Here is a 26681-nt window from a genome sequence, read left to right on the forward strand (position 1 = left end):
CTGTGTGTTGGATGACTACAAACGAATTTGAGGTTCTAGCCTAAGAATTCCTAATTAGAATTGGTTTCAATGAGAATGTTTCAACATCATCTTCTTATCAGAGTGCTTCCTGTTTTTTTTCATTTTCCTGGAAGAAAACTCAGCCAAACCTCTCACTGGTAACCATGTTTTCTGATGTTCTGATTATCAGGGGTGACATTACAAACTCACCTCTTGCTCAGTTGGTCCAGACTCTAGCGTTACAGATGGGGAGGACCACATGCTATGTGTACTTTGGCAGAAGGACCATGCGGCCCTCTGCCAAGCAGAGCTGTGGTCCCAAGGATTCTCAGAAATGAGCAAAACCTGCTGGTTCAGGACAGCCAGTCCTCTCCTCGTCTCCCCAAGGAATGAGGGTTTTAAGAGCCGCTTACTGGAATCTCATTCTAATCTGCTGGCCTTAGAATCTCTGACCCCTCTCTGACATATTTCTATCCACAAAAGGTAGCTGCCTGGGTGGCTGTACCTCTTTTCAAATGGCATCTCTTCAAGAAAGAATTTAATAAGATATAATATCCTACGGTGCCAACATCAGTCACCACGTCTTAAACCTAACGCAAAAATCAAGTAATATTAGCATGTTGCTTATTTTTTCTCAGGCTCAGCCAAGGTACAGATGTACACACATACACACACACACACACACACACACGCACACGCATATTTGTATATGTCTATATAAATTAATTAAATTCAAACAGTTACAAAATAAGACACATTAAACCAAATTAGATAAAAGCCCTTTAGAAACCTATAATATTAAAATTCATGATGTATTTGAAACACCAAAATATTTAAAGTCAATTTAAATACCACAGAGGCAAAGAGATAATAGGGCTGAAAATTGCTGCATAGTTGACTTAACTCCTAAAAGATTCCTCAGGCATGCCCTGAAAATCCTGTCTTCAGGCTTTCTACAAGCAGCTGCTACCTCCATAGATTCCTCATGACCTGGGAGCCATTTTTCTTAAGCTCTTTCTTGTTGAGACAAACTCGTAAGTACTAGCATAAGGCAGTATAAGGTCAACAGTTCTTTTTTCCTCGTTCATCCCTCTTAATTCAGAAAACAAAAATGAATTTTAAACACCTGTGTTTGTCATGCTAACCTAAGTAGTTTGGAAAGTTCTTCCTAGACCACCTTCTCATACTTCCTCCCTCAAATACCTATTAATACAAATTCAAATATGGATGAGAACAAACCTCAAATTGTATTCACCGGTACTTGAGTATAAGATGCATCTTACAAAACCTACAGGAATCACTACAAAGACCACTACATAATCACAGGAATCACTCTCTTTTTTAACAGCTTCGTTGATATGTAATTCACAAACCAGTTCTCCTCCTGTGTACCCCTTTTTCTCTCACACTACTAACACACTCACAACACTTCTGACACTGGATGCGTGGGGGCTGTTCCCTATGAAGCAATTTTCCACAACACCAACTGGGTATCCTACAATTTAACTCAATTCTGGTAGTGTCAGATGCCACAGGTTAAGGGCTCAGTCCCACAAGACTGTCCCCCCACACTTCAGATGTCATTTCACCTGTGCTTCTGATACATTTGGAAGTTCCCACTGATCCCCCCCTTGCCCTGGACCCCCACCTCATCAGGTTTGATTAATTTGTTAGGTGGGCTCACAGAACCCAGTAAAACAGTTGACTTACTGTTCACTAGTTTATTATAAAAGGATATGATAAAGGATGCAGATGACCTTCCAGTTGGGAGAGATGAGTAAGGCCAGGTATGTGGCAAGGGGCTCTGAGCTTCATACCCTTTCCGGGCACACCACTCTTCCAGCATCTCCATGTAATCATCAACTTAGAAGCTCTCTGAACCCCATACTTTTTGGAATTTTTGGAGGCTTCATCATGTAAGTGCAGTCAATCATTAACTCCATTTCCAGCCACTCTCCCCTATTTGGAGAATGGAGGGTGGGGCTGAAAATTCCAACCTTCTCATTAAGCCTTGGTCTTTCTGGTGATTAGCCCCCATCCAGGAGCCCACCAAAGTCACCTCATTAAGAACAAAAAAAACTTTGTACATATGGGTGCTAGATTTATCAGGGTGATCACTTCATAAGATATATATATATATATATATATAAATGTCTAATCACTATGTTGTACACCTGAAACTAATATAATATTGCATGTCAACTGTAATTGGAAAATAAATTAAAAAAAAGAAAAAAAGGAAGAAAGACACCGCTATTACCTAGGAAATGTCAAGGGATTTAGGAGCCCTATATCAGAAACAAGGGTCAAAGACCAAGTATTAGAACAAAAGGTGTTCTTAGTGCTCTTATCGCTTAGGAAATTACAATGGTTTTAGGAGCTCTGTGCCAGGAACTGGGGGCAAAGAACATTATATATATTTTTTAATTAATTAATTTTTTTATTGACATTCAGTATTATTTTATATTAGTTTCAGGTGTATAGCACAGTGGTTAGCTATTTATATAATTTATGAAGTGACGACCCCCCCATAAGTCTAGTACCCATCTCACACTATACAGTTTTTACAATACTATTGACTACATTCCCCATATTGTACTTTACATCCCCATGACCACTTTGTGACTACCAATTTGTACTTCCTAATCCCTTCACCTTTCTCACCCAGCCTCCCAACGTCCCTCCCATCTAGTAACTCTCAGTTTGCTCTCTGTATCTCTGAGTCTATTTCTGTTTTCTTTGTTCATTTATTTTGTTCTTTACATTCCACATGTAAGTGAGATCATATGGTATTTGGCTTTCTCAGTCCGACTTATTTCCCTTAGCATAATACCCTCTAGGTCCATCCATGTTGTCGCAAATGATAATATTTCATTCTTGTTTACAGAAGAGTAACATTCCATTGTATACATGTACCAGCATTTCTTTATCCAATTGTCTATTGATGGGCATTTCTATTGTTTCCATATCTTAGATAGTTCTGCAGTGAACAGAAGGGAGCATATATCTTTTTGAATTAGTGTTTTAAATTTCTTTGGATAAATACCCAGGAGTGGAATTGCTGGGTGATAAGGTAGCTCTATATTTAATTTTTTGAGAAACCGCCATACTGTTTTCCATAGCAGTGGCACCAATCTGCAATCCCACTAACAGTGCATGAGAGTTCCCTTTTCTCCACATCCTTGCCAACACTTGTTTGTTGATATACTAATAATGGCCATTCTGACAGGTGTGAGGTGATACTTCACTGTGGTTTTAATTTGCATTTCTCTGATGATTAGTGACACTGAGCATTTTTTCATATGTCGATGGGCTATCTGTATGTGTGCTTTGGAGAAATGTCTATTCAGATCCTCTGCTCATTTTTTAATGAGATGTATATATATTTTTCTGTTATCTCATCATCTGTAATTCAGCATTACCAAACTTTTTAACACAAAACTTCTTTTTTTCATAGACATTAGTGAAATACATATTAATATCTATAAGAATTTGGAAAACTATTAGCATCTTGGAGGAGTATTTCATTTACCACCAAACAATTTCCTAAATGCTTGGTTTGTGCTAAGCTAATTAAACTCTATATGCTTCAGTCTTCTCTATTTGTAAAATGGGTATGATAATTATATCTACATCACATGGTTATCAGAAATATTAAATAAATATAATATTAATATTAAATATAGATCAAACAGTGCTTGACTTATGGTAAGTAACATGTAAGCATTTGTTAAATAAATTTTAAATATTATTCATTATTAATAAAAGCAGTAGTATTATTACAATTCTATTAAAATATTGCTATTACTATTTCATGTTTAGCTCTCTATAAGAATTCCTTTACTGTATCATACTGAAGGAAGTGGACCCAGAATGGCATTTATTATATAATAATTTATTTCATAATCTACTTTCAAAGTTTGTGTTGGTTTTGTAAGCTATGAAATAATTATAAACTCAAATTTCATTTCATGTTGAAAGCCCAGAACAACCATGTGAGTGGAATAAAGAGAAGCTAACAGAGCCAGAGGGGCTGAATTTTGGCTTCCAACCCTTTCTGGATACTTCACCATAGACTAGAAAAAAATGGGCTTTGTTCAAGTCATTTGTCATGAGTCAAAAATGTCTAAGAGAGGAATTTCTTTCACATAAGTAAGGTATACTTTAAAGATTATCCTATATCTCTTGAATTCTCGAAAATTATTATATTTCTAGGTATCATCTTCTGGCAGGAGAGACCAGAGGAGAAGTCCTTGATAACTCTTTCACTGGAGGAATATGCAAAACTGTCAAAAGGATTAAAGACAGTAATCCATACCGTGTTTCGGCCAATCTGGAAAATGTCAACTTTGAGGTATGACAGCCTATCATGGCGGCATTCCAACTCCAGTGGTGATTATAAGTTAAATTTTCAATGAAAAAGTGAATAATGAATGATGGGACAGAATAAAGAGGTAATGAGCATTTTTAATTACTTATTACACAACACAATGAGGTTAGTATTATTATCATCGATTTACAAATGAAAAAACTAAGGTAACTAATTTGCCCAAAGTCAAACAGCTAGTAAGTAGCTAATTAGAGATCCAAACCCAGGTTTCCCAAACTCTAGAGTCCATGCTTTCTTCAGTGAGCATACAGCTGTAACGTATCACCACACAGAAAGATGATTGGATTTATTTAGAATTTTCTCCTGCATAGTTAGTTCTCTCAGGTGATTACTATATTTAGACATAAAAGAGTGTCTTGCTTCTAAAAAGTCACGATGAATCTAAGGTTCTGCCCACCTTCCTTCCTACTTTATTAATTGATGTGGTTTTCTGTTTGTTTTCCTAAGTGGTAATGAGCAGTGTACTACATACCCCCAGAAGGTAGCCCAGTGCTTTACACACAATAAGTGCTCCACACTTGTTGAACTAAACAACCTATTTTTTTTATTTATTTTATGATCAGAGAAACAGAAAAGACATGATTTTAATAGTAACATCCATGCATACAAATTTGACATGCTAGAGAGAATTCCAGAAGGTCTCATGATTTCTGAGACCACGTGATGAATAGTATGAATCCAGCAAAAGTCATTCAACCCTTCCTTTAAAACAACTTTTATACACATATAAATACTGGCAATTTTCAATTTGATAAACTCAATTTAACACCATCTAATATATATGAATGAGTGTGGGGAATGTCCTTGGGGTCCAACTGTCAAATTCAAACACCTTTTGGGAGACCCTAAGAAACCATCTCTGCCTGGAAGTACAAGTGACAAGAGTAACAAGTGACCCCTGACCAAGTAAAGGCACTACCCACTATTTCCCCACAGATCCAGAAGACTAATCTCAGAGGGTCCACCACCTCCAAAGAAGGTAGAAAGAAAGGTTTTGCTGTTATGCTAAACAGTAATTCAGAAGAGACATCCAAAGAAATAATAACATCAAAAACTCTGTCAATGATGGTACTACTCTTAAGATATGTTGTATTGAATAAGCTTTGTAGATAGAGCTAAAACCCAAACATTTACATATACTGCTGTTCTGTTGGAGAATGCTTTCTAGGTCCTAAGCAACCAATCCATAAACTTCATTTCAAAATACAATAATTTCCAAAAGAACATATTGCCTATATTCTTAGCCAGCATTTATTTCAAGCAATTTGACAAGTAAGAAAACTTAAGCTCAGCACTTAAGATTAGGGCAAATTTGGGCTTAGATAACACTTTACATTTATAGGCTACTTTAGAGTTTTCAAAGTCCTTGCATATAGTGCTCTACTCAATTCCCATAACAACTTTCCCAGAAAGGTAGAAAATTGTTTATATCCACCTTACTAATAGGAGATTTAGGCTCATTGAAGATGGAGAACTTTCTCAGAGTTGTGATAAATGAGACCTTGACAATAATATCAAGAAAGACATTAACAACTGTGTAATAAGTGGCAGGTCTGCGTACCTTTCATAAACTATAATTTAAAAGGTGTCACCTGTGAGGTTCACCAATGCCAGCTCTTGCAGCTGGCATTGAACCAATTGGTAAATTTTCAGGAATTTTGCAAGCAAATTGTTAAATTCAGACATTATTAAATATTAATTATATCATCTTACAATTAAATAAAAATATTAAAAACACAGGTGATAATTATTCAACATTTATCTTTTCTCAATGATTTTGTTCCCTTTTATTATTATCTATGCACTTAAGGTTACCTTACATCTACTGTATCTGTATCATGAAAATACTATGTAATAATTTGCTACTAGGCATCATTATCCAAGTTGGAATTCAGAGGCGCCACATAGGTAGGTTGAAATCAGTTATAATAGGAATATATACACCATGAGGAAAGGCAAATGCTGTAGTAAGTCACGTTTTTGTTTTCCTCTCCCAGAGAGCTGGTTGTTAAATATTTACCAGCAGACCACTTGATCCACGGGCATTATTTGGTAACCCAAGCCTAGAGGGCAAGTTAATCAGGAAACACAGCCTGAAAATCCCCATTCAGAATAAAGTAGACTCATTTCATTATCAAGGCAATTCTAAAACTTTGTCCAAACTTAAGAAGCTGACTGCGCTGATCTCTACCTGTACATCATTGAGTTCTAGATGATATTCAACTGCTACAAAAGGTAATGGTGATACAAAATGGTAATGGTATTTCTTCAAACAAAGATCTGAGAATGATCAAATCCAAGGTCACAAGCTATTGGGTTACTTCTTACTGAATCTTACATTACCTTGTTTATGCCTTTAGCAGACAGCTATTGAAAATAATAGAGGAGAAATCCAGCAGACATATGACTTCCCTTCTCTTATATTTCTGGAGTTTATTAGGACAGATGAAATAATAGGCTAGTTGTAGAGAGGTTTCTGAAAGAGGGAAAGGCAGGGAAGGGAAAGTGTTGGACAGGAAGTCAGAATAGAAACCCATAGGAAGAATTTTTCCTTCAGGGATCCCCCAACTGCTGAATGCAGAGCTCAGTCACTGTAAAATTCCTGCACCAGTCCCAGATTTGAATCAGTCAGGAATCCTCTCTTTTCCTTGTTGTTGCTGCTTTTGCTACTGTTTGTGTGCTAAGCATTTGCTGTCACCAGTAGACTGCAGAGTGAGGTTACCACTACACTTTGATTCTTCCAGTAGACCAGCTTATCTAGACATGGCCTCTTGTTGCACCCCAAAGCCTGAAAACATTCATAGGTCTTCAATCCTTCAGATCCTTCCTAAATCCCTTGTAAAATTCACAACTTCAGGCTGTTTCTAACCCTCACACCACAGGAAAACAGGTGCAACCCATCCCCTCCATTCCCCAAGTCTCTATTAACTGTCTTCTGCCTCTCCCTACAAACTCATCTTCTTTCTTCAAACACAAAAATAAAAGTGTCAATGCACATGGAGCCCCAGGATGTCATCAGCCCACAAGATCCACAGATAGTCAGGATGGGCTCAGGGAGAAACTCAGAGTAATCTGCAAAATGGAGATTAAAACCTTTACCCCAGAATTTGGTTAACATCGCTTCCTGGGCAAATAAAGTTTCTCAGAGCCTACCAGCTGTTTCTCACACAGAAAAAAAAAAAAAAAAAAAGAAGAACTCATCTTCCTCCTTTCAAAAGTTGCCTTGGCTTTCTATATTCTATATTCTCTTTCATGAAACAGCATTCCTATTCTCTCTTGCTCTCTCTCTCTTTCTCTCTCTCTCTTCTCTCTCCTTCCCTCCTTCCCTCCCTTCCATCCTTGGCTCCCTTCCTCCCCACCACCATATACTTGGTCAACAACTTCTATTGACTTACCTCCTAAATATCTTTCAAATCTACCAGCTTCTCTCTACCCAACCACCACTCCCATAGACCTGACTGTGAACCTGTCCCCCTTAGCTTATTACAAGTTTTTCAAACCACTCTCTTTGCCTTCACTTTAGTTAACTATGTAGTTTATGTGATCTTTGCAAAAACACAAATGTGATGGTAACACTCCCAATTTTTCATTCATTCAATTAATATTTTTGAAGAACTTATTACATGCAAAATTTGCCTTTAGAATTTAATCCAAATATTTCAGCAAGGCCTACAAGGCCTGGCCCGTTTTCCAGTTCAGTCTAATTTTTAGTACCACTCACCTGTACACCTGCCCTCCCACCAAGCTAATTGCATGATCAGATTTTCTCTGAGCTTCTGGCCAGGATACCCAAAACCCCTTTTCATACAGGTTAATATCTTTTTCTTTAAGCTGATACATCTTTTCTTGTGTGAAAGCTAATTCATGAAACAAAATATTTTTGTAGTCTGGGTTTTTTAGAGACATGATAAAGAAATATTCGCAACTATATTTAAATATAATTGTATTGTTTCATTGTTAACTTATTCGTAGACATTTTAAAAGCTAACTAGCATGCACTGCAATATCGAAAAGCAACACTGAACTTCTGTATTTTACTGTTGAGCAAGACTTTCGCAGCTGAGTTATTTTGTCTTTGCTTGACTAATTGTGCAAGCTATTTAATGGTGACATGTGATTTGCCTCACAGTGTATTTTAATGCTGAATATTATAAAACTGGAAAAGATTTTTCTATTGTAAATCAAACAAACATTTTTAACATAAAGAAGTACTACTCTTCAATTTGTTTTGCAACTTTTCAAAAAATGTATCCATTTTTCGCTTCTTACCAGCATAAACATAACAAGGATTTAACTTGTACTTGAATTCAGGTCTACTCAGCGTAAGTCAAGTCCCACTGTTTTTTTCCCTTCTTCCCAGACCAAGTCAGTGAAGATAACCACCCACCAGGCAGAACCAATTGATTACTTGTCCTCTGCCTTGCAGACATGGCCAGTAGAGTGTTGATGCCCAACATTGAATTAGACTGAAGGGATGGAGAAGGTTTCAGAGCAGGGTCAGACAGGACCTGCCCTCTCCTTGTCTAGGCCTTAATTTTCTGAAAGATATCTTAAATTAGATTGCAAACGGCATCAAATTCACAAGCACACTGAAAATAGGCCCTGCTGCTTATTACCCCATTAAGTCTCAGCTTAGGAGTCATTTTCTTGAGGTATACTTTCCTGGTATTGTCTCTCTGGGTTTATAGTTATTTGTGGTAATTCTATTGGCAGTACACTTCACATATCCAATTAAGTGTCTGTGATTGTCTTTCTCTCTAAATAAACTATTGACTCCCTGAGGGCAGGAACTAACATTATCCCTTGCTCAGGAGCAAAATGGATCTTCAATAAATATTTATTGAATGCATAAATAAATGATCACTGCATTATATCTTCACAAGTAGCTCCAAAATTTCCTAAATTCTGTTTTATTTCATACGGATTTTTCTCTAGGTAGAAACTAAAGAAGATGATTTGGAAACAGATTTCTATGAGGATTTAATTCCTCTTGAAAAGAATAAAAATGAGCAAATCTCAAGTTTGAGCAAAAATGACAACAATTTTTATGTGCCAATTTTTTACTCCTCATCGAAAAGTCAGACCTCCAACCAAAATTCTGCCTTCAAACAAGCCATTCAAGCCTCCCACAAAAAGGTAATAAAAATGGTTTCTAATTCTTTTACTCTTTTCTGAAAATTAATACAAATTCCAACAATCATGCAATAAGAAGGGGGGAGTTTTGATATCAAACAGAAGTCTTTCTAACTCATACTTAAATACCTTTAGTATTTTTGTCGTTTTATCTCATTTCAAAAATTCTAGATGTAGCGTATATAATGATGCTTCCTTTTTGCATCCATTTGGCTGTGTTTTTGGTTGTTTTCTTTTCTTTGTCTTACTGCTTTAGGTGTATGTATTTCTTATAAACCACATATAACAGAACTTTGCTTTTAATGCAGTCAGTCTGAGGCCTTTGCTAAGACAATTCACCCAACTCAGATTTAGTATACTCACTGAAATACTTGATCATTTTTCTCCCGTCTTTAATTTTTCTTACTCCTTTCACTTGGTTGCTGTTTCCTGTTTCTTTACTTTTGCCATGTTTGTCATATTTCGAACTGCCCCTTTCATTCTTTTGGTCATTTGGAAGTTTTATTAAGCTTTAAAATTCTGCTTGTAGTTACCTTTCTCTAGTTATAAAGCATAATTATACCTATGTTTTTCTCTTATCACAGTAATACCTATAGCCCCCAAAACCCCCATTTTCACTGTCTCCTTGAGAAAACATTTGCTCTCCACTTCCCCACCACTATCATCACAGACCTCCAAAACCTGTTTTGTTGAGATAGTTCAAAACCTTTATGTTCCATAAAGAGTGGTTTGTATTTGCTTTTATATTATATATGTTCATTTGTATTTTATTCTGACTCTTGTCTTCTCTATTTAAAATTCCTCACATAACACTTATAAATTCCAACTTTTTATATTTTTTTGTATTTTATATTTGTGTGATATTTTACTCATGTATTTGTATATATGAGTATGTGTGTATGCACATATATTTTTTTCCATTCACTCATTACCATTTCCTCTCCTTTCATCTTTCCTTTCTTCAGATCCTTGTTCTCATTCAATCGTCATATTTTTGGTATTTTTCCTCAAGTAGGATACATGCAAGATATATTCCTTAAATCCTTAGAGTATATCTAAAAATGTCTACATTTTCCCTGAGCAAGAAAGATAAAGAATATCTTGGCTAGATATGGAATCTTGGATCATAGTTTTCTCTTAATGGTCAGTAGATGTTATGTTCCACTGTTTCCTTATTTCTGTTACTGCATAGAAAAGAATCACATGTAGAGCTGATTTTCCTTCTTTTGTATTATCTGGAAATTTACAATTTTTTTATGCTTAAAATTTAGGTGATGTCTAAATGTTGGACTGTTCTCATTAATCTTGCCAGGAACTTATGGGACTCTTTTATGTAAAGATAAAATCTTTATCCATTAATCTTTCTTCATCTGTTCCTTTTTCTCCTATTATTTGCATGTGAAATCTCCTGGATATGTCTTACAACTCTAAAATGATTTATGGGATAGATTTTCCATTAGACATTTTTAGACATTTACTAGTATCTTTTAAAACAGTATCTGTTCCTCACTACAAGCACCACTTTAAGTAGTGTTTGCTCTTCCAAAGAGATGAATGTGGAGACTGAACCCTCAATCGCAGAATGTGAGAAGGGAGGTGAAAAGAGTAGAGAGAGGTACCAGTGTTGGAACCAATGGGACCAACGCCTAGAGGGCACCATTTTATGGCTCCTCCTGCCTTTACTATAGTGTCCCTCATATTTTTATTTATTCATTCATTAATGCACTCATATAAATGAGACCTTACAGCACTTTATAGATACATTTTGTAAGCATTTATTTTCAAAAGAACGCTAAGAGATAATCAGAGTATTTTTAACACCATTTTGCACACATAAAGTCCATATATTTATTTTCAATTTGACACACACTTATCAAATATTAATACCTAATGTGTCAAGCACACACTAAAGTCCACGAAGCTAAGTGGCTCCTGTGATGATGTTACAGTGAGTAAATGCCAGAGTTGGGAATTGAAATCAGTTTGTGTGAGTTTTGTCCACTATTCTTATCCATTATTCTTATACGTTACATTTCAAGCTATTTGCTTAGTCATTCATTCACTTATTCATAATTTCAACAAACTATGAAAAGAGTACAGCTATGATGGTATGAACATATGAAAAAATGAGAATAAAATAGATTCCTTTTATAACATAGATTGCTAGTTCAGTTTGAATGGGCTATGGGTCATATAGTGAGTGTCCCTTGAGCTTACCAAACTATTTTCTTAAGACAAGTTAGTATCAGAATTACTAGGAAGTAAAAATACATCACTACCACCATCACGACTATGTCCTTCCCTTAATTTACTGATTCAGAATATCTAGGATTGGGCATATGATTCTGGTTTCTTCTTTTTTAAGTCCCTAGCTCATTCTGATATCCAGGATCACAAATATGTATGTTTGTGTGTGTGTGTGTGTATGCATAATATATATTATATATGTTTATAATATATATACACACCTACATATTTATATATATATACATATACATATACATATACATATACATATACATATATATATATATATATATATATATATATATATGTATGTATGTATATATATATGTAGGTGTGTGTCTGTGTGTGTATGAAATCAGCCTTGACATTAAAAATTGCTATAAGATTTGGTTTATAAATGTTCCAAACGTGCTAGAGAACACTTGTAGAACCCTTATCTGGAGGTAAATTACTGTTTTTGATCCTCTAACAGTTTGCCACAAAGTGGAAACATTTAAGATTATTCACAGTATCAGATGGAAACATGTAAAACTTCTGGCATTCAATAATTTTTTACTTACAAAATCGTCATCTTCAGATGGTTCAACCCTGTACCATGACTATTGTCTTTGATTAAATCTGAACAGAATAAGGAAATCTCAATCTAAATAGAAATTACTACTACAACCTCTCCTAGTCTTCAAATATTGAAAACAAAAAACTACAAACTTGAAAATCAATCCAAGCGTGTCAATGGATCTTACTGCTTTATTTGTTAATTTCGTCAATCACAGATCTGACTAACATGTTTGTTGGGCATATAGTTTGTATCAAAGTCAAGATATCAGTTTTTTCAATAAGATTCAGTGCTTTTCTGATTTACTTTACAAAATCGAACCCACAAAAACATGGCTAAATTAAAGGAAGATCTCACAGAATGTTTAAATAGATCATACATGGTTAATAACCTACTGTCACATAATTTTTTAGTGTAAAATAGCCAATTCCAGCCATCATGCACTGACCTCTGGAGCACCATGGAGGTACTTGTGCTAAGATGCGTTACCAAAAATTTCACTGTATTTTCCACTGTTTCGTTTTTAAAGCAACCTGGAAATTTTTAACCACCCATATCTGAACAGGCATTTCAGATACTCAGAAAGTGCTTGCACTTCTTATTAAAAGCACAGTGTTTCTCCAACTTTCACAAGCCATGGTTCTGTGACAAAATTCAAGTATTAAACTTAAAAAGTAGAATTAATGGACACTTAAAATGTAAGTTCCACAAAGCCATGAACTCTGTCTGTTTTGTTCGCTTCTGTGTCCACAGCACCTGAGATAGTCAAGCAATAAATATGTTGAAGGCAAGAAGGTAGGAAGGAGGGAGGAAGAGAAGAAAGGAGGAAATGAGAAAGGGAAGAGAGAGGGAGGGGTGAATGATGACTCTTTCAATCTTTGTGATTATTGTTTTTCTTTTGTGTTAGCAGTCATTTTGCTCCACAATTACAGCATACAGGATGATAGCTGTTTAATAAATTATAGCTACAATAAAGTTCTTTTGCTAAAATATGCTCCTCTCTCTGTTTCTATTACTCAAACACTACCATTTGCTAAAATTGAGAGATCAGATAAAGTATATTAAATTTTTTTCAAAGAACAGTTACATGGATACACTTATAAAACTCCGTGGCTATGTAGAAGGACAATTTAATAGAATGAGATTTGGGACATAATACGAACTATCTAATCCTAAAATAACCTGACATAACAACAATTATAAAAAAAAAAAAAATTTGAACAAATATTTTTGCTTCTTAGGGGTGGAGGAGAGAGGATATAAATAATTTTGGTTAATTTTACTCCCTAAGTAATTTTGAATCATAGCATTTTATTTGGTGCTATGTTGAAAAAGGCATGAAATGTTACCTGGTACATAGCGCTCATCTGTGTACCAGGTGACATTTCACAGATAACTGAGGCCTAGAGAATTTAAATGCTTTTTCCCAGTTAGTAACAAAGGTACGATGAATCTTAGATGAATAACTTGCAATTGAAAATTTGCACAATCTTTTTTCAATTATTTGCATTAGCAAGACTTTCTAAACAAAAACTCAGTAGGGTTGCAGCCATGATTGACAGTCAAAAGAAAAAGATTTATTTTTCTGCTAATTGATCTCTTTTTGGTAAAGAACACATGTCTTAGTCACACAGTTTACATTATTGAGATAATCTTATCAGTTTAACACTTTGAACATCTCAGGAAAATGTACTGGAAAATAAAATGAACTCTATAATTTTGTACGTGAGAATATGCAATAGAGAGTTAAAATTGTTGTAATACTAGATTTAAGTGCTTGATAACCTCAAGCTTTCACTACCTTTAATCATCTTTTCTTTTTTTTCCTCCTCTTCTATTTAGGATTCTAGTTTTATTAGGATCCATAAAGTGATAAAAGTCTTAAACTTCACAATGAAAAGTAAAGATCTGCAGCTTTCTGATGTCTTTTTGAAATCACTTAACCATCTGCCTCTAGAATACAACTATGCTCTGTATAGCCGGATATTTGATGATTTCGGGACTCACTATTTCACCTCTGGCTCCCTGGGAGGCGTGTATGACCTCCTCTACCAGTTTAGCAGTGAGGAACTAAAGAACTCAGGTATGCTTTCTTCAGCCCTCATTTTTTTCTAATCTGATCTAATAGCATGTAATTCATTTTTCTCTTCCTCTATTGTTTTAATTCTTTTTTATTAACTTTAGACCCTACTTTATTTCTAAAATCATATGAAGAACAACCAAAAAGTACACACTCAAGTAAATAAAACAAAAATAGAAAATTAGGTCCAAAAAAGAAGGAAAAATAAATATGTTTAACCTCTTTGACGGGGCATCAGACTTGTCTCTAAATTTCCTGACATTTGGGAATATCATAAGCTACACAACAGCTGTGACCTAAAAAGAGAGATGCATGCATTACCTTAAGGAAAGCAAAATTCGTCCTGGAAGTAAATTCTAAAAGATAATTTACTTATAACATTTTATAGGCAATAATAATGTTATAGAACAATAATTATAGCAAGTTCACTAGAAGTCCTTTTCGTTCAATGATTTTTAGCTAAAAACCACGGGTGTAAGATGAAAGAACAATCAAGGACTTGACAAGGGACTAAGTTAATGAGGGCCAGATATGCACCGACTGATAAAGCTTGAAATCAAATGAGAAGCACTTTTATTTGAGGAAAGGTTACAACTTTATATCTTGGTGCTTAATCAGTGATGTTTTCCTGCCTACATATAAAATAACAATATAAACCTCATTTTATGAATAAATTCTGGTTTCTTAAAAACTATCAGAAATTGCCAATATTAATTGTTGTTACAGCTTAAATACCTTTGGAATAATTTGTCTTCAGACTCCTGTGTGAAATGACACAGGATCCTCGTGATGATTCTATCTTGTGTCTGTTGAGAACATGGTTAGAAACAGAATGGTAACCAGAACTCAACTGACCAATTCCCCAAATAAATCATAATTCTTGATCATGTAACTTTTACACAAAAGAAACCAAGAGTTTATTTTTTTAAAAACCCTATCGGGCCAACCCTGGGGTCAATAGAGTGTCGATCCCTCTGTTCTTACATCTCAGATGGCAAATATTAAGTTTTAATGTGACTGTGTGACTGAGTCCTTCCAAACCTTAAATGACCAGAGAACCCTCATGATCTGCTTCCTAAGAGAGGAGATGGGATACGTGTCTTTGAGAAGGGCTTGCAGTAAGCTGGTCTTCAAAAAATTTCACCTGACAGAGTTACCGAAATTGAAAAGATTTATGCTGTGATGAACTTTCCACACTGCCTAACCTTTATGTTCATTTCAGTTATCCTTTCCACGGGAGCAATGTTTGCATGATAAATTTGATGTCTTCTGCCACTGAAAATAGCATCAACATTAATGCTGAGCAAAAATGGTTGGGGGAAATCTCTGGCCCTTGAGTTGGTTTTATCTCACCCTTGGGATAAAATTATTCTGGTCACTGCTGCTGTAACCCACAGAGTAATTTCTCCACTTGATGAGCTATAGTCATCATGCATTCAGAGCAAATCTTCTGAAGGCTTAGAGATCAGGTCAGTTAAAGAATGATGTGAATCTTTAATCAACCATCAAGCATTTTAATAGTTGAAGGCCCATAACCAAAATGATGAGTGATGAGCTATACTTCCCTACTGGAACATTCTCAGTTTCCATCTCTTTCTCTATAAATGGAGAAAGAAACTGACAGACAATGAGATATACATAATAAAGGAAAGAAAGGGAGTTTGAGATGTGATAGGAAATTGAAAATATATAACCATACACACCTATGTACATATACACACACATATAAACATAATATATATATATAGTATTTATAGTGTGTGTATATGTATATTCAATATAGTCAATAAAACATATATTCTTATATGCAATATTCTTACATGTAATATACATTTTTATGTTCAATGAGTGTATATATATATATGTGTGTGTGTATATATATATACACACACACATATATATATTTCTCTGAGTCACAATAATAATATTGGTGCACAATTTTAATTGTGGTTAAGATGAAGCACAATCAGACAGAAACAAATCTCAATGAAATGGAATTCTCTACAAGGTATGTTTACCTATTTTGGCCCACTTTCTAGATGATTATATATTCTGGCCTCCTCTCTTGTCTCTCTTTCCATTCCTTTCCCATAACATGGAACTAGAGTATAAGCTTAGGTTTTTGTTTGCTTTGTTCAATATGAATCATGTCCCTTGTCATAAATTTTGAAAAAATGACTTGAATATTTCATAGTATTTTGTCTCCCTCAAGAAGAATAAACAAAATTAAATTGCTTTTTATTTGCATCCCTTGATTCATTCCTCTATTATTCAGTGTCTCACGGTCAATTTAAAACCTTGAATATAAGTTGACATTGCTGCAGTGTGCAAAGTGAAAAGAATTTCAGGAATACAGTGAAAACATTAAACAATTAAAATATAATATGTCAGATGGTAATTTTAAACTCCTTTGGTTAAAGGACTTTAAATTTTCTGCTTGAATTGAGGAGAAAAATTCATTGCCCCACTATTTATTGGTATGACATTTTTGACTAACGCTACTGACCTTTGTCCAGTCGGAGTAACTGAGGACATTTCCAAAATACTCAACCTTGTGCCACATCAGAGGGACACTCAGCTTTGAGGGGCCCAGTCCTGTAGCATCAAGCAAGTCTTTGTCAATGTGGACAGAGGTCAGGCAGCAAACTATATACTGAAGGGAAGCGAAGGCTTGTGCAGAAATTCACTGATATAGCCTTGATATATTAATCACTGCATGAGGAACGCCATGGCTCATAAGAGGGATTCTTCATTCAAATCTTCAAGGAGTCTCCTCTAACCCTCAGGAAATGAAATTAACTAAGCTTATGGTTAATTAATTATGTTGTAATTAGTGAATTGGACACATAAAATTTAATTTCACTTACGGAGTTTAAAAGCCTAATGAAAGACTAAGAAAAGACAGGATTTAAGTTCTATAGATGCACCAAATTATTAACATGGCCTCAACATTTGACTGACCCACTTATAGGAACAATACTACCAGGAGAAAAATGACTCATATTTATTCAGCCTGATCAAAACAGCCATTTTTCTAAGTTAAAGATACAAGCCAAACGTGAGAAATTCAAACCAAGAATTTTCACTCCCAACTTATAATGCATCTCTTCAAATATGTCAAACTATTGAGAAAACTGTGAAGTAGGCAGATCCCACCCCATCTACTCAGTCTCATTTCTCAGAGATCTCTACCTTTAGGTTTCAGTTTCAGCATCACAGCAAACTGTGCCTCAAGCTCTAAACACACTCTTCCCTGCCTATCGTAACCTGCAACCCTAAATATCAGTATTTGATAAATTACTTTGCTTTAAGGTGCTTAAGAGCTAACATTAACATCTTTATCTCTTATGTGCTTGTGTTTTGCAAGGCAATTTTTAAGGAAACATAAAAAAAACCTGGATTCTAATTTTGATGTTTCAGGTAGCAAGTCAGATGGTTTGGAAAGCAGTTAAAAAGGGGGGGGGACACATTGATTGTCCTCAAATTACCCCTAGATAAGCAGGCAGTACTAACTCAGCCTACAAAGAGCCAGACCTGTTTTTTTCCTGCGCTGTGTCCCTCTCAGTCCCTGACATCTACATGGATTTTGAAGTCATTGAGAATAATGGCAAGATTGTGGTGGGAAAGAGTGATTCAGATGACAAAATCTTCAACAAATGATGCTTGGAAGTTTGGTAAAAGAAAAGAACAATGAGGACTAAACATACTAGAACTGGGTGGCCTGAGCCTCGGAGCATCAGGGTTTTTCATAAAACTGTGGAGAGACATCCTATGGAAGCAGCACTGGGAGACTGGGAAGATATCATCCACCCCAGCTCCCACATGTGAAGGGGCTGGGAATGAGGCAGTACCAATCTCTCTTTAGAGACAATGGGAAACTTATCAAGAACAGGCTTGAATTAAGATAAGGAGAGTGAGAGAACAGTCAATGAGGACGCTGAAGAGAGGAATTTGTAGGTCAGAAGTCAGAATTTCTGAGAGCAGAACAAATGGGTTTTGGAAGTAGAGGTGGAGTGAGCAGCTGAGCCAGGGAGAGAAACCATAAACAAGTATGAGAATGAGTGTTCACGGAAGGAGAGGTGACCAACAAGACTTACAGGGGGGAAAAAAATCACATCAAATCGGCTGTGGCCCAGAAAGAAGGTCTAACAGTGGGGCACCAAAAGCAGAGCATGTGTCCATCTCTTGATTTGCAGGGCTGTACAGTGGCAGTGGCCAGTAGGATGGCAAACTGAGGTTCCTTGTGTGTAAGCAACAGGCCAATGTGATCCCCTAGGATGGGCCACAATGACCCCATGTGTGCTCCTTAGGGCCAGTGTTAAAGGGAGAGATGGCGGGGACTCATAAATATTTCTTCTGTTCAGGACTGTGTCAAGGTCTGTGAAGGACTGAGTCTGTAGGGAAGACCTATCATTCATTCGCACTTATGGGAATTAGACAAGATGGCGACTGGTACCAAGTATCGGTAGTTCTCACAGGGCCTAGAGCCTCATGATCCTCTTCTCTGAATTCTCAAGGGTGCATTCTCAGGGGTTCTGTTTGTATTCCATTTCCTAGGTTTAACACAGGAAGAAATTAAAAATTGTGTCCGGATTGTAACAACGAAACGCTTTCTTTTCTTTAAAAAAACATCAGTGGAAGAACGGTGCACCACTAACAAGATGTCCGAGAAATATGAAGGTAACAGTACTCTCTCTTAGCAGCTTACGCAGTGCGTCCTGAGGCTGACAGTAATTTAAGTACCATACTGCACATGACTGTGCTGTTTTTAACTTTTCATTTATTTCATTTACCTACCTCAGAGAGCTCTATATGTGGTGTAGGGGGGAGAGTACAAATAAAGTATCATCAGCACTACCTAAAAGGAAAAATGTTTAAGGTTTTCTTTATCTTATACTTAGGTTGTTTAATTTAATTAACATGTATTGATCCTTCCCATGGGCTGACCAATATCAGGCATTCTGATGTACAGATGGGTGTAAACCAGCCCTTCCTATCAAGGAGCATACAAAGTATTCACATGTATAAACAACCATTCAAAATACAGACTGATAAGGGTCTAAGAGAGTTATGTAAATAAGGGTGAGGTAACCAAATCAGATATCTGAGTGTTATCTTTGATTTCTCCCTCTTTCTAGCTTCCACATTCAATGTGTAATCACTCTATTGCTTTAATATTTCTCCCACTTATCCCCATCTCTTCATTTCCATGGGCACGCCCTCTGTTCATTATTTCCAACCTGGATTCCCACAGAAGCCTTCTAACTGGTCCCTGGCCTGTAATCTTGCCTTCTTCCATTCTATTCTACACATTTTCTGTGAGAGGAATTTTCTCCAAGGCAAATCTTATCATGCGACTCTCCTGCCTTAAACCTGTAATGGTTTCACAAAGCCTTAAAGAGAAGTTCCTGCCTCTCTTCCTCTACCTAGCTAAACTGTAAGTAGTCTCCTGAGTAAGTCATGCCCTTTCCTGTGCCTTGCCATTATAAATAACTCCTTCCTCTGAGTAAAATTCTCTTATTCCCTTACTTCAGTGACTGATTCCTACTCATTCTGCTCAGAACAAAGGGAAGCAAAATCACAGAAACTTCCACACTATGAAGCTTACATTCTCATGGGGAGACAGACAAGGAATAAATAGAAATATAATATTCACTGTAATAATAAATAGATCATTTAAAATATATCAGAGTATATAGATAGCCTATGTGCAGATGCCCATGTTAAGCACAAGCAAAATGAAAACTGGTTTGACAACTATACATTCGTACTATATTATAGAAAAAAAGGAAGAGAAGGAAAAATATTAAAGAACAGTGTGCAAAACAAATAACCTAGTAATATCATCCAAAGAATGGTTACAGATTCTATACCAATTTTTCATGTTATAAAATAAATTAATAAGAATGTGAGTTCAATAAATCAAGAGCTCAGAGACAAAAAGATTAAATATAAGAATTAAATGAAAAGGGAGATTTCAAAGCTAAGGTACAGACAAACAAACATTGAAAAATATCACCATTATAGTTATAAATAAGTTAGACACTGCAAGGACAAAATATAATTGCCATATTTCAGGGACATTAATTCCCACATACTAAATTATGTTTGTCATTCCATTTCTATTAGATTATCTTTAATAACTGTTAATATCTGAATTTTTTCTCTACATTCCTTATGAATTACTTTAAATCTTTCCTGTATGTAATTAACTGTATTGATTTTATTTTTAGACAATTATATTTTTTCACTGTCCATTGGTATATGATGTATTGGCAAATACTAGTTTCTTTCCTATTTTTATATGAAAAATAAATACTAAAACCTCTAAAATTTTCTTCTTATATCCCTCTGTATTGTTTTATGTGCCTTACCTTGGAAAGGATCATACTACTCTTCATAGGGAGAATATTTCATCCATTGTTCTAATCATTCTAGACTACCTTACTAGAGGCAAGGGTGATCCTTCCTGGCATTGAAGAATAGACATCAAATTAATGACATTAACCACTACCCATATCACCAGCCTCTTTGTCATTTGATTTTATTTCTTACTACAATTTCCTATTACTCAGATTCTATTCATACTAGTATTAGTTAGACACTATTAGTTAAGAGGGATTGTTTTGAAAATTTGTATAAAACTCTGTGCTATGTAGATTAAAGAAACATTGTGCCAACTCTTGACGTGAGGTTTATTTTTTTTTCTTCCCTCTTTGGTTAGCTGTGTTTTTACTCCTGTCTTTAAGTTGAAAAGCATTCTGTCAGCTTTTTTTCTGTGATTGCCAGTCTCCAGCGTAGCAGTCAACTAATTGGATATCAGAAGCCATGAGGTTTATATCATCCCGGGGGTCCAAGACATATACTGATATATATCAGAAGTGGGAGTTTGGCATCAGAGAGCAGGGAGCAGAGTAGTCAGCACTTGGGGTGCATTTGCATCTCAGCCCCCTACCCCCACCTTAGTAACTGTGTTCCAGGCCAGAGCACTTCTAGCTTTAATATCCATGTTTGTAACAATACCTACTTCTCAGGATTGTTAGAATTACACAAGACAATGCGTGCAAAGTGCCTGGCATATACAAGCTGCTTAATAAACGGTAACTATTCACACTGTTATTACCATTTCTATTATTGAACTCCCTGTAGGAATGAGGACTAGTGTCTCTTGCTCTTCACTTAGCTTCCTTAATGGAGTTACATGACTGTTCCATCTACTTGTCCCACCTGTGCAAACAGCTTTTTCGTTAAAGGTTGAATTTGCAGTAAAATTTAATGAGTAGTTTTCTGTTTGTTTTAAAGATTTTTATTAAAATATAGCTAACATACAATATTACATTGTATGTTATTGTATGTTAGCTTTTAGGTGTGCACCTAATATTTATACACCCAAAGAAGTCATCACCATGATAAGTTCAGCCACCATCTGACACCGTACAAATGAGTAATTTTCTTGAAACACCTTGCAGGTTCAATTATGCAGGGAACAGAGAAGTCCATCTCCTTTGTGAAAGGCGGGAGGAGTGAGTACGCAGCTGCTTTGGCATGGGAGAAAGGGACCTCTGGTCCAGAAAAGACGGTCTTTTCTGACTGGGTAGAATCACTGAAGGATAATCCTGTTGTGATTGACTATGAGGTAAGATTAAAAAGTATTACAGGTAAGAGAGCTAAAGTAGTTCTCTAGCAGCCCAAAGGAACTGTCACACAATTATTTTCCCATTTTCCTCTCAGAAGATAAACAAAATGTCTTTCTCCACTGCGCATGCACAATGGACCTTTGTTAAATTACATATCTGTTGCTTTTGCTATTCAAACAAGCATTCTCTAGGTTAGTATTTAGAATTCCTAGCACGTGTAAAATCTCAGGAAAGAGAATTTGGTGACTAGAGCTGCTCAGACTTGCCTTGACTAGTGTTCTTCCTCTGTCCGTGTATACAATAAAGTTGATTTCTGTATATTTTTTTTGCAACTTTTGATTTGATGAGCACTCCTAAATCTTCATTTATAGCTCCGTGGAATAAATGGGATTTTAGATCTATTTGGCTCTGTGTTTCTATCACCTTTGATTAAGTTTACTAGTCTTGTATTTGTTGTAGTTACATAAAAAGGTGATTTTTATTATTGATGGAATACTTTGCCCACATGTCAGTCATATGCCATTTAGAGCCAGTTTTGCCTAAAACATAACCGCATTTTAAAACGCCCTCTAACAAGCTATTCTGCTCATTTCCTTTAAATGAAGACAAAGGAGTTCAATCATTATAAAAGTAATTGACACGCAGCCTGAACGTACATTGAGCTCTCCAGGTTATGGTAAGAAAATGAGATCCAGCCGCTCATCTGGGCATTTACAAGTCATACACTGCATTACATAGTCATTCCTCTGGGGTTTTAAAATACGAATTATTTGCTACTGTAATTCTTCCTACCAGTGAGTTCATTTCTCCATTTTCTCCCACTCTCCATTTTGTCCTCTGGTTTCACCAAAAGCCAGTATTAACCCTGGAAAAACATAGAACACAGAAAACCTCTCTTCATCCTCTCTGGGTTTGTTTTTCGTTTGTTTGTTTGTTTGCTTTACTCAAACTTAATGAGACTTCAGGACAGCATTCCTGAGCTGCCCAACTCTTGATCACCTATCTCAGTATGTCAACACATGCATTTGCTGCTTAATAAATAACACGACGCAAGTCTACATCAGTGACACCTCGCATGGGGCTTCCTTCACAGTAGAATTCCAGGGAAAGTAAGCTCGATACAGCACAACTGGCATACTTTAGAGACAACAGAAGCCAGCTCACCTTGCAGAGAGTGGCTTTACCCATGTCGATGGGAAAGAAACTCCCTAGTCCTCCCTGTTTCTCCATTGGTCCAACAGGCCCATATACTATATTCTACAATAATCCCTTTGAAGTGTGGGATGTTCCAGGCTTTGCCTCTCATTCCACGAGAATTAGGCAGTGGTGGCAACATATGCCAAAGGGGTGTGACTGTGACTGGGCCTCCTCTCTGCTCTCAGCTTGCTCCCATTACAGACTTGGTAAGGAACATCCCCTGTGCGGTGACAAGACGGAACAACCTCAGGAAAGCTTTACGGGAATACGCAGCCAAGTTTGACCCTTGCCAGTGTGCTCCGTGCCCTAACAATGGCCGCCCCACACTCTCAGGCACCCAATGTCTGTGTGTGTGCCAGAGCGGCACCTACGGTGAGAACTGTGAGAGACGCTCGCCGGATTACAAATCTAGTAAGTATCAGGAACTTAAGGTGAGGCGGGCACCTTTTCCCTTTCCAAAAGGTTGGTCAATTAAAACAACAACAAAAAAACACTTCTATTAGCATCTTCCACCTGATGCAAACTCACAAGGAAAATAAGCCTGTAAAACAGACTCTAAAGTCAAACCCCAAACGGTCCTGGTGTGAATTTCAGCTGAGACCTACTAGCTATGTGACCTTAGGAAAAATCTCTGTGACCTTAGAAAAGACCTTAGGAAAGTCTAGCCTCTCTTTGCCTCAATCTGCTCATCAATAAAATGGAAATAATGTCAGTATGTACCCAAAGATTTAAAAAAAAATTATATATCTAAAGGATACACAGCACAATGCCTGTAACATAAAATAAAAACAGAAAATACTATAAAATAAAAGTTATAATGCTGTTGTTATTAGCCTTTTTATATATTGTAACTTAGAAAGAAGATGGCTTTGTAATAGGGATAAGTTGAGCCACAACCAAAGTTTTCATACAGGACTAGGTAATGTTCATGGCTACCTCTAATCCTCCTTAGAAAGGGGATGTGTTACTGGAGTGAAAATATATTCCATTACCTTTAAACATGTACTTTGATATGTACTCTATTCAGAAGTTCCTACTTATACATCTATATATGCATACGCATATGCGTGTGATGTGTCGCCGATAGTTGAAAACAATTCACAATTGTCATCATTTTATTCAGGCTGTGGGGACAGGAAAGGGAAATAAGACAATGTGTCAGGGCCTAATTTCTTTTCATCCTCACGGTAATCCTGTGATATTCCACAAAGGATTACAAAGCTACAGAGTGAGGAAACCAAGTTGGTCTGTCTTCAAAGCCCAAATTCTCTCCGATGCACCATGATTAGTGGGTGGGTTTTCCTGTGTTCCAGAGGCCATAGATGGGAACTGGGGCTGCTGGTCATCCTGGAGCACTTGTGATGTGACTTATAAGAGATCAAGGACCCGAGAATGCAACAACCCTGCCCAGCAACAAGGAGGGAAACCCTGTGAGGGGGAGAACCGGCAAGAGGAGCACTGCACATTTTCAATAATGGAGAACAAGTAAGAATGTGTAATGGGAAAGAATGAGTCATGTTACCCCACTAACAGAGTTAAGATATTTATTATCCTCCTGCTAAGTCAAAAAACAATTAGAATTTCACCTACTCCAACACAACACATTTGTGAGGTATTGGATCTGCTGTTACCCTTTTCTTTCTAATGTTTTCTCTGTTTTATGTTAATATATATAATATATATGAGGACCCATGTGTAATGTATATATACATGCATATATATGTGCACATGTAAGTATATGTGTGCATATATATATATATATATATATATATATATACATATACACATTCATATATACATATTTATGATATATACACATATTTCTTTTTCCCTGTTAGTGGACAACCATGTATCAGTGATGATGAAGAAATACGAGAAATAGACCTTCCTGACGTAGAACCAGATTCAGGGTGTCCTCAGCCAGTTCCTCCAGAAAATGGATTTATCCGAGTAAGCATCCTGACCTTCAATTTAGGTTTGGAGTTCAAAAAAATAGAACTTCAGAAGTATGCATTTTTGTTTTATTTAGAGTTATTGTTTTCCTAATTTAATAATCTTCTGTTGACTTAAAAAGTAAATAAGTAATATTGAGAAAGCTTTGCCACTCTTCCATCTTGAATTCCCTGGAGCTTTCTTTATACCAAAGGACAGAAGCTTCCTTGTGTTTCTTGGCACTACTAATTCATACACTAATGGTACATTTATGAGAATGGAATTTGAGCATCATATAGATTTGGGTGACTTGTAAGAATATGAAACTAAGGTCTGACTATTTAATTCTCAGTCTGAGCAAACTAATCCCCAATCTGACCACGTTATCAGAGAGACAAACTAGTCTTGGCTATAATCATAGGAGGTGTTGCATTTGTAATATCTTATTAGGTTAAAAACCTATAGCACTCTTAACCAGTCAATACAATTTTAGTGTAATTAATATAAAATTAATCATTTTCTTTTCATTCAGTCACAATATGCTTCTATGATTAAAAAAAGCAAATGAATACTTCCTGTCAGATAGGTCTGTGGCTTTCAATATAACTTTTCAGGACACATATAACATTCACAGTTGATCACAGAAGGCATACTCTCTAATCAAGTTTACCTTTTTTTTTTTTCACCTTTCTTAAACTCACTAAAGCCTTTAAATTCATCTTTTTTCCAACTGTATCATATTTATGACAAAAGCTAAAGAACATGAGATTCTCCAAGGCCAACAAATAAATATCCATGGAGCATAGTCTGGACTAATGTTCTTTCTTATTCATTTGTCTTCCGCCCATGTGCAAGGTACCATGCCAAAGGTCTTAAGGAGAGAAAATATTTTGGAGGGAGGTAACATCAATTGTCTTTACTCTAGAACAGAGATTCTCAAATTCTCCAATGCACTGGAGGGCTTGCTGGGCTTCACTCCCAGAGTTGCTGATTCAGCAGGTCTTGGGTGCAGCCGTGAAACTTCTTTATCTAACATGTTCCCAGGTAATACTGGTGCTGCTAGTTCAGCACTTTGGGAACAAAATTTTTAAAACAGAGGTCAGTAAACTATGACCCACAAGCCAAATCTGGCCTGCCATCTGTTTGCTTTTACCTTTTTTTTTTTTATGAAGTTTTATTGGAACACAACCACACTCATGTGTTTACATAATGCCTATGGTTCTCCAGGCAACAATGCAGGGGTGAGTAGGTGTCACAGACAGTGTACAGCCTGCCACTGACTACTGAGGCCCTTTATAGGACAGGTTTGCAAGTCCTTGCCCTAGGACATTCTCCTCAGATTTCAATACCTAAATAATTTATAATCTATGCCAGCTGCTTACAAAAACTGTTAAAATTATCGGCATTCTAATTTTAAAAAACACACAAAGGCTTTTAACAAGTGATTCACAATTTTATGATTCCTTATATAAAATTAGATTATATGTTTCCATTTTCATAAATAAATTT

At 36.1% G+C, this 26681-nt stretch overlaps 1 protein-coding gene across 6 annotated transcripts in view; it reads left to right on the forward strand.

The window, feature by feature from the left end:
- Positions 1-26681, forward strand: part of C6 (complement C6) — a 65902-nt gene that overhangs the window by 14022 nt on the left and 25199 nt on the right. For all 6 annotated transcript variants that reach the window (XM_019748555.2, XM_019748551.2, XM_074328966.1 and 3 more), the window contains exons 6-13: positions 4216-4354; positions 9326-9526; positions 14169-14409; positions 18964-19086; positions 21876-22042; positions 23426-23651; positions 24554-24725; positions 25079-25190. In XM_019748555.2, coding sequence (XP_019604114.2) covers positions 4216-4354; positions 9326-9526; positions 14169-14409; positions 18964-19086; positions 21876-22042; positions 23426-23651; positions 24554-24725; positions 25079-25190 — 1381 coding nt within the window. The remainder of the gene's footprint in view (positions 1-4215; positions 4355-9325; positions 9527-14168; positions 14410-18963; positions 19087-21875; positions 22043-23425; positions 23652-24553; positions 24726-25078; positions 25191-26681) is intronic.

This window comes from Rhinolophus sinicus, linkage group LG03, assembly GCF_036562045.2.
Source record: "Rhinolophus sinicus isolate RSC01 linkage group LG03, ASM3656204v1, whole genome shotgun sequence".
NCBI classification, from domain to species: Eukaryota; Metazoa; Chordata; class Mammalia; order Chiroptera; family Rhinolophidae; genus Rhinolophus; species Rhinolophus sinicus.